Genomic DNA, 15025 nt, shown 5'->3' on the forward strand with positions numbered 1-15025 from the left:
TGATAAATAATGCACAGCTTTTGCAGTTTCATGGAAATTTCCTTAGTAGTTTTTTTTTTTTACTTTCCTTGTCCTACTACTGTAGGTGAGGAAAGTATTGCTTTCACATAAAGAACAAGATTCCCTAATTTTTATGTATTTAATTTTAAAACCCCCTCATTACAGTGTTAATTTGCATTATTTTAATGCTAACTCTATCCGTGATTATTATGTAAAATCTTATTCGTTGTATAGTTAGGAAAAGAGAATACTTTATAGGCATTACAGATGATATTCCAATGATTTCCCCCACCCTACGGATCACTGTATATGAATAAAATTACAGTAGCTCACCGCTTCACATATTATCAAAATACGTCCATTGTTCACAATAAATAGAACAATTTTAAAGGTTTTTATTCACTACATGCAATTGGTTGTAATATTGTTAATTTTGCAATTATGCTACATTGGTTGTTAATATAGTTGGTTCATCATAGTATTGGAGTGTTGAGTGTAAAGCTACGTTTACACTATGTAGCTGGAGAGCTATATCAAATTTGAGCTACATATAGCTCTGTCAGCTACATATAGCTCTGCTAGATGTAGCTCTGCAATAAGTAGATTTAACTCTAATTTTGTGTAGCAAAGCTATATGTAGCTCTGCTATAATTAACTTTGATGCCATTACTTGTAGCAGAGCTACATATAGTTTGGAATAAACCAGTATTCACTGCTCAGTTCCCAGCCAGATGCCGAAGAAGGTAGCTCTTGCATAAGCCGCAGCAACTGTAATATTTTCAGCACAGAGAATAGAAAGAAGATATTGGATTTTGTCTCTATTCCAGTCAAATCTACTCTCCATCATTGCACAATAATATATCAATCAAAAAGAAATGCTCGCAATGCGCAGTAACCTACTAGCACTCTGACAACAAATGAGTACAGTATATCTGGTGTAAACCCAGCAGGCACTAAACAGCTGCAAACAGCAGTAAACAGCTGCGGCAGCCTTCCTTCAAGGACAGAGCAGCTACATCTAGCTCTGCTATAAACAAAAATTGAAATGTAGCAGAGCTATATTATATATGTAGCAGAGGTAACGATTCTCTTTGACGTTTACCGAAAATTTTGGATAGTTCATCTTCTGCTATATAGCTGAGAAAATAGGCTAAAAACTGATATATAGCCGGGCTAGCAGATCTCCAGTGTTACTTCTTGAACTTGTAGCAGAGCTATATGGCTGAGCTACATGTAGCTCAGCTAGCTCTGCTACATAGTGTAAACCTAGCTTAAGGCTGTGCAAAGGCTAAAAATAAACTTTTTACTGGTGATATTTTTCAAAGTTTTTCGATTTGTATATCATCAAGCTATCAAAATGAAAACGTTTTCTTAGGAAAATGTTTGGAGAATGTTTGAAGAATATTTGTGCAAAGTTTTAAGTCTATAGTGTGAGCTAGTGTGAAATCAGTTTGAGCTGTAGTGTGATTTTACGTAACAATTTTCGAAAAATGCCCTCTCCTGAACCCCCCTGTGCTCCTGATCGGAATTTTTCTGCATACATCTAATTATTTTTCGTAGCTGAACAAAAAAGTTCCTCATCACTTTGCTGTGAAATGAGCGGTTAAAAAGTGCAAAATTTTTGGGGGGCCCCAGCTCCCTCAAGGGGGCAAATTTCTAAAAATCCTTTCCTAGTGAATGTTTTGAGGCTACCATAAGCAATAGTGCGAAATTTCAATTTTTAGGCTCAGTAGTTTGGGCTGTGGTGTTATTTCAGTCTGTTGCTTAGCCTTTTATAGATATGGAGATTGATATTTTCAGGAATTTCTTTTTTATTAAATCAACAATACCATGAAGAATGTATCATCTGAATCTCATGGATTTATCTCTTACCGAATTTGAAATTTTCTGTCCCAAAAATTGAACTTTAGGCGCTCATATCTCAAAAAGGAATGATCGGAAAAAATGTTTTTCTGAGAAAACGTTTTTGTTTTGATAGCTTGATGATATACAAATCGAAAAACTTTGAAAAATATCACCAGTAGAAATTTTATTTTTAGCCTTTGCACAGCCTTGAGAGAGGGTTGGCTGTGTCCTAACTTTGCCATCCTGGGTAATGTAAGGGCAGCGGTTCTATTCAATTCACTTCCAACCTCAATCTGTTTCAAGATGGAAATAAATTACATATTACACATGTTTTCAATATTTAATTTGGTTTTTAATTTAATAACATAATATGTTACTCTCTTTATTACTTTCCTTGCCCTACTACCATAGGTAAGGAAAGTATTGCTTTCCAAAAAAAATAAGGTACCCCAATTTCAAGTTTTCTATACGTTTCAAGGTCCCCTGAGTCCAAAAACATGATTTTTGGGTATTGGTCTGTGTGTGTGTATGTGTGTATGTCTGTGAACACGATAACTCCATTCCTAATTAACCGATTGACTTGAAATTTTGATCTTGGGGTCCTTATACCATGAGGACCCGACAATAAGAAATTCAATAAAATTCAATTCAAGATGGCGGATAATTACTAAAAAACCTTGTTTTTTCACGATTTTCTCGAAAACGGCTCTAACGATTTCCTTCAAATTTATACCATGGATAGCTATTTATAAGCTCTATCAACTGACGTGAGTCTCATTTCTGGGAAAATTTCAGGAGCTCCGTAATATTCTTGAGAAAAATGACGGATAATTACTAAAAAACCATGTTTTTTCACGATTTTCTCAAAAACGGCTTCAACGATTTTCTTTAAATTTATACCATGGATAGCTATTCATAAGCCCTATCAACTGACAAGAGTCTAATTTCTGGGAAGATTACAGGAGCTCCGTAATATTCTTGAGAAAAATGGCGGATAATTACTAATAAACCATGTTTTTCACGGTTTTCTCGAAAACGGCTCTAACGATTTTCTTCAAATTTATACCATGGATAGCTATTTACAAGCCCTATCAACTGACATGAGTCTCATTTCTGGGAGATTTCTGGGATTTATTTCAAATTCATACCCTGTATAGTTATTTATCAGATCTATCAACTGGCATGAGTCTTTTTCTTTGGAAACTAATGGGGTCCACCCCATCCTTGAGAAATGGACTTTGTAAACTCCTTCTCGTGCATGAGGTAGGTAGATAGAGCAGTTTATAAAAAGAACACATAGTCGAGATATTTTATGTGTAGAACAGCTGTTTTTACGACTTTAAAAAAAATCATCGAATTTCACAATTTACACAAAGGAAAAAGTACTCTGAAAACAATTATATTATATACACATATACAGTAGTCTGATCGTAGTTTCAAATATGTTGCCGCCAATCGTCATTATGTTATTACTCTAAATTATTCTCGTTTAAGAATGAGGTTTACAGTTCAATGAGCAAGGAAAGTTGTGTGAGTGTACCACACCAGATTTTTTTTATCTGATCTTGACGGTTATGTTGTGTGCATGTGAATGATGACTTTTGATGTTATTTCAATAATTTTGTTATCCTGAAATATTTCTTTTACTTTTTCTTCTTCATCTTCTCTTTCTTTTTTTCGTTTTCTATTGCTGCCTTTTCACTTGATTCTTTATCTTCTTCTTATCCATCTTCATTTTATTCTTCCAATTTTCTGCTTCTCTTCTTCCACCCACTGTATCTGCTTGTTCTTCTTCTCACTCTTCTTTGTCTTCTTCTGCCTCATCCTCTCCTTCTTGATAGTGTTCATCGCATTATGTCTTTTACCACCATGCTGTCAAGCTGTTTAGCTTGCTCATCTTCATCATCATCTTCTTCTTCTTCTTCTCTTCTTCTTCTTCTTCTTCTTCTTCTTCTTCTTCTTCTCTTCTTCTTCTTCTTCTTCGTCATCATCATAATCATCATAATCATAATCATCATCATCATCATCATCATCATCATCATCATCATCATCATCATCGGTTTTTGCATCTCTTTCTTCTCCTTCCTTTTTCAGCTTGTTTTTCTCCTCCTCCGTACTATTCTTCCGCTTCTTCTTCACCCCCTCCTTACCGAATACTTTGGCTGTTTTTTCTCCTCATTGACCAACTGGCTGCTTCTCTCTTCTGACCAACTGGCCACTAAAATCGTGTGGTTTGACCCGCTAAACCTTTTCTTGTGTGTCTATGCCAATCAGCAGTCGACCATCAATGCCCAGATAATAAACTTTATCGAAACCATCAATGATATTGCGCCAGATTAATTTATAAATCGACTTTTCCGATTTTTTATTTTATTTATTACATTCCACAATCACAATATAAAATATTAATAATATATATTAAATAATATATTATTAATAATTGGGGTGAATCAACAGGATAAACCCAAAACTGTTAATGTCCCCAATTTCGATTAGAATAGTCCAAATGAGGTTATAAAAATACTTTTATAAAGATCACAAAAATGTACAGTCCAAATATACATTATACTAAGAATTTTGTATCCGTGTTGGAAAGATGAAACAAATGATTATTACAAAGCCGAGGCAGCTATTCAAACTTTAACAAATTCCATAAATAGACCTTCCAAACAAAAAATTTGTAAATATCTCATACACAGCTTGTTTATTCTATTTTAAAAATAGGAAGTCTAATATGAGAGACCCTATAGAACTAATGACTAGTTGCTAGTCCCTAGATTATAGGATTTATTCAATCGACCCATTGAATCAATTTAGTGGGTTGAAGAAAATTGATTGATTATCCGATTCTAGGATACAAAATGAACAAAGACACTGCCAAGAATGTCGAAGGAACCCCTGCCGGCCCTCACAAAGCGGGAAACCAGTGGGCGGTCAGCGAACCGCCAAGGAATGCGAAAAATCGTAAGTGATTTTCAAAAACTTTTCTAATGAATAATATTGGAAGACAATACAGCTGTTATTTCTTGGCATAATAATAATAATAATAATAATATCGAGTGACCTGGCTGGCTCAGGTCTGGTGTCAGAGTTTTCAGGTCGCAACTGATCAATTTCAGGGCCTCTGACATGACCTAACGACTGCTTTTTAGGCAGCCGGGACCGACAGCTTAGCAAATTTCTTGGCAAAGCACAAAACCAGGGATAAAATTAAATATTTTTCAAAGACAAACAATATTTTTTGATACACGGAAATCTGAAAACGTTGCTGTATAAACTTCACATGAAATTATATACACTAAAAAACGCAAATATATAGAAGAAAAAAATTTGTTTAATAATTTGTCAAAACTTTTGATGACAGTGTAACAACCAGAACTATTTACTGTTTTCCCGTAATTTTAGGGCCGGTTTCCGAGCTCGGGATTTAGCTAAGTTCTAGACTGCTGGAGTCAGAAAATTAGCTTTCAAAATGGGCCGTAATCGCAGTTTTATAACAATCTTTATTTTCTCATTTCTATAATTGAAAACGTTTTTCCTTGACGAAAATGAACATCCCTAAATAATTCAAAACAGCTGAAAATTTACACTATTTTCTCTTTATTTTATCTTGTGTTTTCTAGCTTTTCGAAATTATTAAAACGTGACTATGACAATGACTACGACTACGCCCCGTTTCGGAAAGCTAATTTTCCGACACCAGGTGTTTAATTAAAGTCTAGAACTTGGCCAAATCTCGAGCTCGGAAACCGGCCTTTAGTGAATAATAGTGATTACAACAATTATTTAATTTTAAATTTGAGAATGACTAAGCTTGATCTTGTTTTTCAAGAATATAGATTTCAATTCAGGATTTAACATTGCCATCCAACCAATAGTCCAGGATACAATAAAATTCAAAAATCAGCTTTCAATATAGACAGAAGAAGTTTGTATATATTTCGAAATTCAGTTGGTTTCGATTAGTTGAGGAGAAGATTTGTGAGGGTATTTTCAACTATTATGTTTTAGTATAGTATTGGAATACGAGATAATATAATATCATCTGTCATCTCATATAATACGAATGTATCATCTACAGAATGATTTTTATCAATTTTCTATGTCTATTTTTATTAACATACTTGAGGTGTTTCATTCTATCATATTCTATTGTCATCTATTTACTATTTTCATATCAATCAATTTATATTTTTATCAATTGAAAATGCCAGTTTATCATCTACAGGAAACAGATAGTTTTTTCTTATGTGAATTTTCAAATTAATTGTTTAGTTTAGAAATTAATATGAACATAACATAACACGTTGAGTGCTATACAAGTCTCCTAAGACTTGTATGGTTTCAAGCCTGTGCTATGCTAAATACATGTGGATGTCCCACGGTGCTAATTGGTTTTTATGCATTAATTGATCTTCTAATACCCTATGTATAACGTTATTGACTTTGTTTTTCATAACTTTTGTATAACCCTGCAAAACAGTACAATACCTAAAGAACCTGTATAGCACCACAGTGATGAACTTGATTTTCTATAGCTGATTTCTAGGGTGTTTCCGTTCTAGATTCAATCAAAGGCAAAGTTATTCTGTTTATTTGTTCTGTGTTTATTAGCTCTTTCCATGTTATCAATATCTTTCTATTTTTCTCACTTGACAAGTAGTATATTGTAGATGTACTGTTCGTTGGTTGAATGATCACTATTTATAGTTATTGCTATTGATATTGATAGTTTCTTGAAAGCTATCTGCTGACTGCTGCGTGATGTCTGTCTTTGCTAAAGACCATTGAAATGGCATAGCATATGGTAGATAATAGCCCGTCAGAACCCATTCAAGGAGCTTTATTGCCAAGTGGTAATTGATTAATTAAGTTATTTTTTTCATATGAAATAATACAGTATTTGAATAGGATATTCATATAATTATAATCCTATCCAATATATAATAATTTCTGTGCTGTTATTGCCAAGTGACATTCACCATTAGATTACGGAATTTATCTGCATTCATTCTTATCCATTTCCGTTACAACTATTTTCCTATATATTTTGTTCATAGTCAAAGCTAAAAACTTACTCACTTGCATCCCATCAGCTGAAACGAATTGTTACTATTATGTATTATAATGGTTCTATTATTAAATATAATGGTTGTATTATTATACAGCTCAAATGACTGAAATAGAGGTGAAAAAACAGTTAAGTCGAAGGAGTTTTTCTAAATACAGCCCCCAGTGCTTCAGAAACGCTCGAGAAACGGGATATAAAGGATCTAAGTAGATACATTCTACTGTTTACAGTCCCAACTTTCATTACTGGAAATGATTGACAGGTTGTAGAAGGTGTAAGAACCGGGTGACTTGTATAGCACAGTGGGTGCTATGATTGACAGGTTGTAGAAGGTGTAAGAACCGGGTGACTTGTATAGCACAGTGGGCCAGACAGCTACAAGACCTGGGAGACTTGTGTAGCAAACGCGACCAAACCTGCTTTTTGCAGCCTCACTCAACGTGTTAATCGGACTATTTGAGACAAAAAGTAGTTTTGGGCAGTAGCCTGTTTTTCTTTTCTCAATCTTGTATATTTTGTTTCATTGAATCTATCTTCTTCTATCTGTACAGGGTGATTCGTATGGTGAAATAATTAAATACCTGATAGTAGAGGTAAAAATAAGAAAAAAAGTTCTTATAAACATATATATCCATAAACGCTTCATTAGCGAGCTATACAGAGTGAAATATTTCGCCCGGAATTCAGTTCCTCTGGTGAAATACACCGATACTGAATTGTTTGGGGACTAGTTTTTGATAAACTTGGATTGATATGGAAAAATATCTGAAAAATTGAATAAAACTAGTCTGGAAGCTGTAGTGTGAGTAGTTTTTGAGAAAAAAGTTGAAATATGCAAAAATTTAAGTAGAAAAACACAGACTTCTACGTTTGATGCCCAAAAACTTTCTTTAATGACCAGTACACAAATAATTGTTTGCAATAAAAATTGTAGATAATTTAATTCTTAAAAGAATTATGTAAGTTGTGTAAACTAAATTCAAATAAAAGTTGAATAAAATGTATTCATATGTAGTACATTACAGCACGAAAATTTGCTGTTTTATGAGGAGAGAACTAATAACTCATCGGTTGTAGCTGATTGCAAATAAAACATGGATTCAACATGGAACAACTGATTCATTTTGTTTTAAATAAGAAAATATTTATTCAACTTTTAATCAAATTTAGTTTACACAGCTTACATAATTCTTTTCAGATTAAATTCTCTAAAATTTTTATTGCGAAAAATTATTTGTTTACTGGTCATTAAGGAAAGCGTTTATGGATATATTATGTTTATGAGATTTTTTTATTATTTTTACCTCTACTATCAGGTATTAAATTATTTCACCATAATTAAGAATCATCCTGTATATAAAAGCGAAATGGCACTCACTGACTGACTCACTCACTCACTTACTCGCAGAACTAAAAATCTACCGGACCAAAAACGTTCAAATTTGGTAGGTATGTTCAGTTGGCCCTTTAGAGGCGCACTGAGAACGGATTTGGAAACATTTCCAAAGATACGCCCAAAATCTGCGTTTTTCCAGAGTTTTCTCAGCTTTATCGAGAACAAATGAACAGAAAATGTTCAAATTTAGTACAGAATATCAGCTAGGGAGTAATAGTGTTCTGTTGGAAGGAATTTGGAATAACGTCAAATATACGCCCAAAATAAGCGTTTTCCAGCGTTTTTTTGCTTTTACTCAGATTTATCGAGAACAAATGAACAGAAATTGTTCAAATTTAGTACAGAAGCTCAGCTAGGGTGTAATAATGTTGTGTTGGAAGGAATTTGCAATAACGTCAGAGATACGCTCAAAATCTGCGTTTTCCAGCGTTTTTTTTGCGATTTCTCAGCTTTATCGAGAACAAATGAACAGAAAATGTTCAAATTTAGTACAGGAGCTCAGCTAGGGTGTAATAATGTTGTGTTAGAAGGAATTTGAAATAAAGCCAAAGATACGCCCAAAATTAGCGGTTTTTTGCGTTTTCTCAGTTCTTTCATCAAGTAATAGACAGAGAATGTTCAAATTTGGTACAGAGGTTTAGCTAGGGTCTAAAGAGTTTGTTATGAGGTGACTTCAATATTTCATCAAAGATACGCCCAAAATCAGCGTTTTTCTCAGCTTTTCTGCGTTTTCTCAGTACTTTGACTTTCTGATGGAATAAAGCATGATCAAATGAAAAATGCAGGCTAGCCCGCTAATCTCATTTTTAGACGATCCAGTCGGGGGTCCAGGATAGACGGTTATGGCGAGCGAAGCGAGCCTGACGACTAATAAATAAATAAAATAAAAAGATTGAGTTGAGCCATCCAATCCATCATAGAAATGCTTTTAAAGCGTTTAATGTTTCAACTTCGTCACTAAACTAATTTTTGGAATGCTAGGGGCTAGACGCTAGAAGTTTCTCAAAGTCCAACTACATCTGTCTGAAAACAATCAATCAATCAATTCATTTCACAAACAAACATTATACAAAATAACAAAGAAATATATAAAAATGTGAAATAACAGCAAGCACTTTATAAACTACTCAGTAGTTTACCTCAGTTTTGTGTTCTTATCATTATATATTATTTTTGCACTTTACAGCAGCTACCAGGAAACGCCCTAGTGACGAGATGATGGACGACATGCAGATTCGTTCCAGAAAGAGTGAGTACTTTTGCAAAATATTTAATCATCTAGTAGAGCTACTATCACAGATCTCTGTTTAGTTTTTTTAATAATCCCAAGTTTTCTGAAAAACTCAATATTATTCGTTACAAGTGGTAATTGAGTGGAATATTTCTAATCAATTTATTAATTCAAACCATCTACATTAAAAAATTATAGTTTTTATGTTTATTTTGGATTAAAATTTTATAAAAATTGTACAGGTGAAATTCTAACCTTATCTTGGACTTGGTCACCTATAAATTTGGAAGAAAAATAGCACCTTATTATTTTATCTGCCAATGTTAAATTTCTTTCAATGTTGAATTTCCAAATGACATTAATGTCATTTGCATTGTGAATAAAAAAAGTTAGTCTATGATAGAATCAAAGCGTTTTAATAATGAAAATATGTCATCACGATCTTCTATGTATTTATTTCCATCGTCAGTACTATTCCTTGATAGTTGATACCGATTGATTATTTATTTTATTTTAATTATAAGAAACGAGCTTAATTTATTTTCATCTCAATCTCAATCACATGGATAAATTGTACTTGAGATAATCAAATTTCCAATCCTATTTTTGGCAATATTAATTGTGTAAAAATTATGAAAACTCCACAACTTTTATATTATTATCTATATTTTGTTTATCAACTACTTGATTTTAGATAAAATTCAACATCCATAGATTATCATCCATCAACAGAATTGTATCATTTGTACTGCTCTTATTAGATTAAAAAACGTATTTCTTATTTTTAGAACTCGTGGCTGGAGCTCAAGGCTTCTTTTTCCAATCACGCAAAAACCTATTGTAATTTAATGATTATTTTATTTGTAAAAATATTTCTTGTATTTGGCAATAAATTCATTATTCATTAGAGAGCTCAATCACAATAGAGCATAACCCCTATAAAAATTCAGTTCCTCTAATAATTTCCTCAATTTGCAAGTGTGCTATGAAAACCGATTCCGGTTGCACAAAAGCCAGTTAAATTTTAACTGTGATCGATTTCACGAGAACCAATCAGAAAAGGCGTTTTTGAAAAGACGGCTCCTCCGATTGGTTTTCGTGGAATTAATAACGATTAAAATTTAATTTTAGGCTTTTTTGCAACCGGCACATAGCTTGTTAAAGGTAATGTCGATTGGAGCAACACAACATAAATTACGTGGATAATTTGAGAAGAATATAAGAGGACATAGAAAAAAATACAGATTGATACATTGATTATATCATTGAAAAATACATTGATACATTGATTAGTGTTATTATTGAGATGACGTTATCTATAAACTAAGCCGAGACAAAGATAAACAATAGCCAAAGACAAATTGAGTTATAATAATACAAGAATAAATCTCTTATCATGGAAATTGAATAATTTTATTTAATGATGAAAAATGTATTTAGTGCTTTCTAGATAATAAAAAAATACTGAAGGAACTTTGTCTTTATTTTTATTGTATCATAGTGGTTGATTTTTCCATAGTAAAGTATATCTGAAATAGTTGGATGTATGACTACAGTAGAACCTCCATAATTCGGAGCTTTATAATCTTAATCCTCCAGAATTCGTAGTGGAATCTCTGTCACATGAAATGCGTGGTAAGGCAATGCATGTCGGTCCCCTCAATAATTCGTAGTAGAATAGAGTGCTGGCATAACGTTGTTCTCTATAATTCGTAGTTTTGTATCCGATTTCCGATTATAGATTTCTCTATAATTCGTATTTTAGTTTCCTTGCCCTATTACCATAGGTAAGGAAAGTATTGCTTTCCAAAAAAATTTAAGGTACCCTAATTTCATGCTTTCTATACGTTTCAAGGTCCCCAAACATGATTTTTGGGTGTTGGTCAGTGTGTGTGTGGGTGTGTGTGTGTCTGTGAACACGATAACTCCATTCCTAATTAACCGATTGACTTGAGATTTTAAACTTAAGGTCCTTATACGATGAGGATCCGACAATAAGAAATTCAATTCAAAATGGCGGATAATGGCCATGTTTTTCACGGTTTTCTCGAAAACGGCTCTAACGATTTTCTTCAAATTTATACCCAAGATAGCTATTTATAAGCCCTATCAACTGACATGAATATCGTTCCTGGGAAAATTGCAGGAGCTCCATAATATTCCTGAAAAGAATGAATTGTGTTAAATTTTTATCACGATTTGCTCAAAAATGACTTGACCGATTTTTTTCAAATTCATACTCTGTATAGTTATATATCAGCTCTATTCACTTGCATGAGTCTCTTCCCTGAGAAATTAACAGGGGGTCCACCTCATCCTTGAGAAATTTACTTTGTAACCTCCTTCTCGTGCGTGAGGTAGGTAAGTAGAGCAGTTTATTCAAAAGAACACATGTCGATATTTTATTTGTAGAACAGCTGTTTTGACAACTTTTAAAAAATCCTCAAATTTCATAATTCAAACAAAGGAAAGTGTACTCTGAACACAATCACAATAGTATAATCGTAGTTTTAATTTTTTAGCCGCCAATCGGCATAATGTTATTCCCTAAATTATCCTCGTTAATGAGGCTTATAGATCAATGGGCAAGGAAAGTTGTGTGAGTGTACCACACCAGATTTTGTAGGACTTGTTCACACACCATGGAAAGGGAAGATGATTACACTGTACTATGCTATCTGCTATCTATTCTTTATTGATTCATACAATATTATTACATCATCAAAATAATAGGGAGAGAAAAAATAAGGCAACCTTGTGCCATTCCTCTCCCAAATTTAAATCAGGTTACACATAGTCCGAAATAGGTCATGACTTGTAGTTGTTCACTTCACAAAATTATCGCTAACTAATTCTCCGCATGAGGTCATCAACCGGAAATTACATCTAGACTGTCAGACGAAATTATTCTCTATTGACTTAATTTGGTGAAGAATTCGTCAATCAGTTTGTGAATGTTAGTTATGAGTAATATTGTGCGCTGGCAAAAAATTAAACAATCTTATAAAAATTATCTCATCATCACCTGGGCTTAAAATACTCTAAAAAAGAGTTGCCTTTGAAAATAAATAAATCTCACGCGAATACGTTTTTTCTGGCGCTAGTCTACCAGAAATGAATACTATACAAAAAACTGAGTTGATTGAATATTTAAAATCTGCCAATAATATTCTAAACATTTTCCATTTGAAATTTTACTTGTATGACAGTTGTTTTTTCAATGATGATTTTAAAGTTTTCATATTATTATCCATCCATAATATCTGATTGTTCATCTAATATTTTGCATTCTACAATAAAAATGATTTCTCCAACACCACCCATAATTATTAGCCTCCTCCTTCACCTCCTCCTCCTCCTCCTCTTCCCCATCCACCACCAAAGCCTCGACATTAAAGTCAACTATAGAGGTTCTACTGTATGTTATTCTAAAAGCGCCTATTTTATTTTCAGTGCGTTGGATAATGGGCCAAATATTCGAGAGGGCCAACCAAGAGCAACCAAGGGCTACCCAAGAGCAACCAAGGGCTACCCAAGAGCAACCAAGGGCTACCAAAGAGCAACCAAGGGCTACCCAAGAGCATAAGGACACTTTACCAGACATCAGTAAAATGAAACTGAAATAATTTTCTTTGTAAACTGAAAATACTTATTTGTAAATCTTTTTTTTTGTAAATAGACTTACTTTTTTGTAAAACTTTTATAAAAAACTGAACTTTTTAGAATTTTTACTTTTACTTTTTAATACTTATTTGTAAAACTTTTTTTGTACATAGACTATCAGTGAGTTTTGAGATATTATTCATCACGTTTTCCCTACAAATTCAAATTTCTTGGAGATCAAAGTTTGAAAAAAAAATTTCTACTCGATTAATCTGATTGTTGCACGTAAATCCACTCACTTTAATCGTGGTAGAGTGATGTCATCTTACCGATCCTATGCCATGAGAACTAAAAACGAATCTGACGATAATGTGTTGATATAATTTAATGGGCTGTTAAGTTTTGATAGACGTACTTGCAACCGGGCCTTGGTATTGGGTCACGATTCTAGAATTTAGAAACTACTGTGTTGAATCTGTCAGCAAACTTATAGCCTGATGGCAGACAAATGTATGTGAAAAATTCATGAACTATAGGCTTCAGTGCTAAGTTCATAATTGAGTAGAATACACATTATGTAAATTATCATATATTTTATTATATCCTACTCCTACATCAGGAGAAACTATTAAAACGTGTATAACGAACTTTAAAAAACAAAGGAACACAAAATAAGCATACTATTATAATAAGGATTTTCAATGTTTTACCTTTTAAACTTACGAGTAACACAAATTTTGAAAAGCGCTGAATTCTTTTTGCTTATGAAATTCTTTATTATAAACTTCCTTTTTTATTCATTTATTTATTTATTTTAATTTATATAAACTTCTAATTCTTTATCATAAACTTCTATTCAAAGAGGAGTTCCAAATTGCATCCTTCACTTTGGAATTTGGATAGACCATGATAATTTATAATGTCTGTAGGTTTTCAAAACTAGCTGAAGCACCAATGTCGTAACAAATGCGCACAAGGGGTGCTACCACCTGCAAATACCGCTCAGAATCAGAAGTAAATCCATCAACTCATTTTAAAAAATATATGTATTTAGGTTTCTCTTATAGAGAATATTTTAATATTAGTAAATATTTGATATTATAGAGAATATGATTTATAATAAGTTTTGTGTGTAAATAACCAATGAAATAAGACTTGAAAGTGAGGAGTGAAAAGATAATGATAAAAAGAAAGACAATAATTGTATGAAGCTTCTCTTATTTTACTTGTGTTCTGAGTATTTCTGTATATTTAATATTGATTTCTGTGTGTAATAAGCAATAAAATAAGATTTGAAAGTGAAGAGTGGAAAAATTATGATATAAATAAAGAGAATAATTAATTGTATGAAGCTTCTCTTACTTTACCTGTGTTCTGAGTATTTCTGTATCTGTGTTCAGAATATCTGTGACAGTAATAACATTATCGGCATCATGATTCAGAAGAGGGCTATCACAGTAAAGTTGATCAAGGATAGAGCAATTTATCAATGATTCTACACACTATTACATATTATTGGGTACCTACATTGATTATAATAATATGTCTAGTTGATCAGTTAAATGAATGCTTATATTTAAATGTTGGAGCCCATTGTACTATTTGGTATCTAATTGTGAACAATAATAATACTCTAATAGTGTGCAAAATCATCTTTGTCTACAGCCGAACAATATAACCTTAGGGAGAATCAGGAAAGTTATAATCTTAGGTAGAATCTGTGGAACAAATCGTAGCTGAAAGTAGCTATATTTAAATGTCGGAACCCATTGTACGATTTTGTATCTAATTGCGAACAATAATTATAATTTAATAGTGTGCAAAATCATCTTTGTCTACAGCCGAATAATATAAACTTAGGTAGAATCTGTGGAACAAA

At 32.7% G+C, this 15025-nt stretch overlaps 1 protein-coding gene across 1 annotated transcript in view; it reads left to right on the top strand.

The window, feature by feature from the left end:
- The window catches only part of LOC120354853, a 347717-nt gene extending 333224 nt beyond the window's left edge, over nucleotides 1–14493 (top strand). Inside the window, exons 2-4 of the mRNA XM_039442777.1 lie at nucleotides 4699–4809; nucleotides 9499–9561; nucleotides 12997–14493. Of these exons, the coding sequence (XP_039298711.1) occupies nucleotides 4707–4809; nucleotides 9499–9561; nucleotides 12997–13169 (339 nt within the window). The 5' untranslated portion in view covers nucleotides 4699–4706 and the 3' untranslated portion in view covers nucleotides 13170–14493. The remainder of the gene's footprint in view (nucleotides 1–4698; nucleotides 4810–9498; nucleotides 9562–12996) is intronic.
- Nucleotides 14494–15025: the final 532 nt, after the last annotated feature.

This window comes from Nilaparvata lugens, chromosome X (assembly GCF_014356525.2).
Source record: "Nilaparvata lugens isolate BPH chromosome X, ASM1435652v1, whole genome shotgun sequence".
Taxonomy (NCBI): Eukaryota; Metazoa; Arthropoda; class Insecta; order Hemiptera; family Delphacidae; genus Nilaparvata; species Nilaparvata lugens.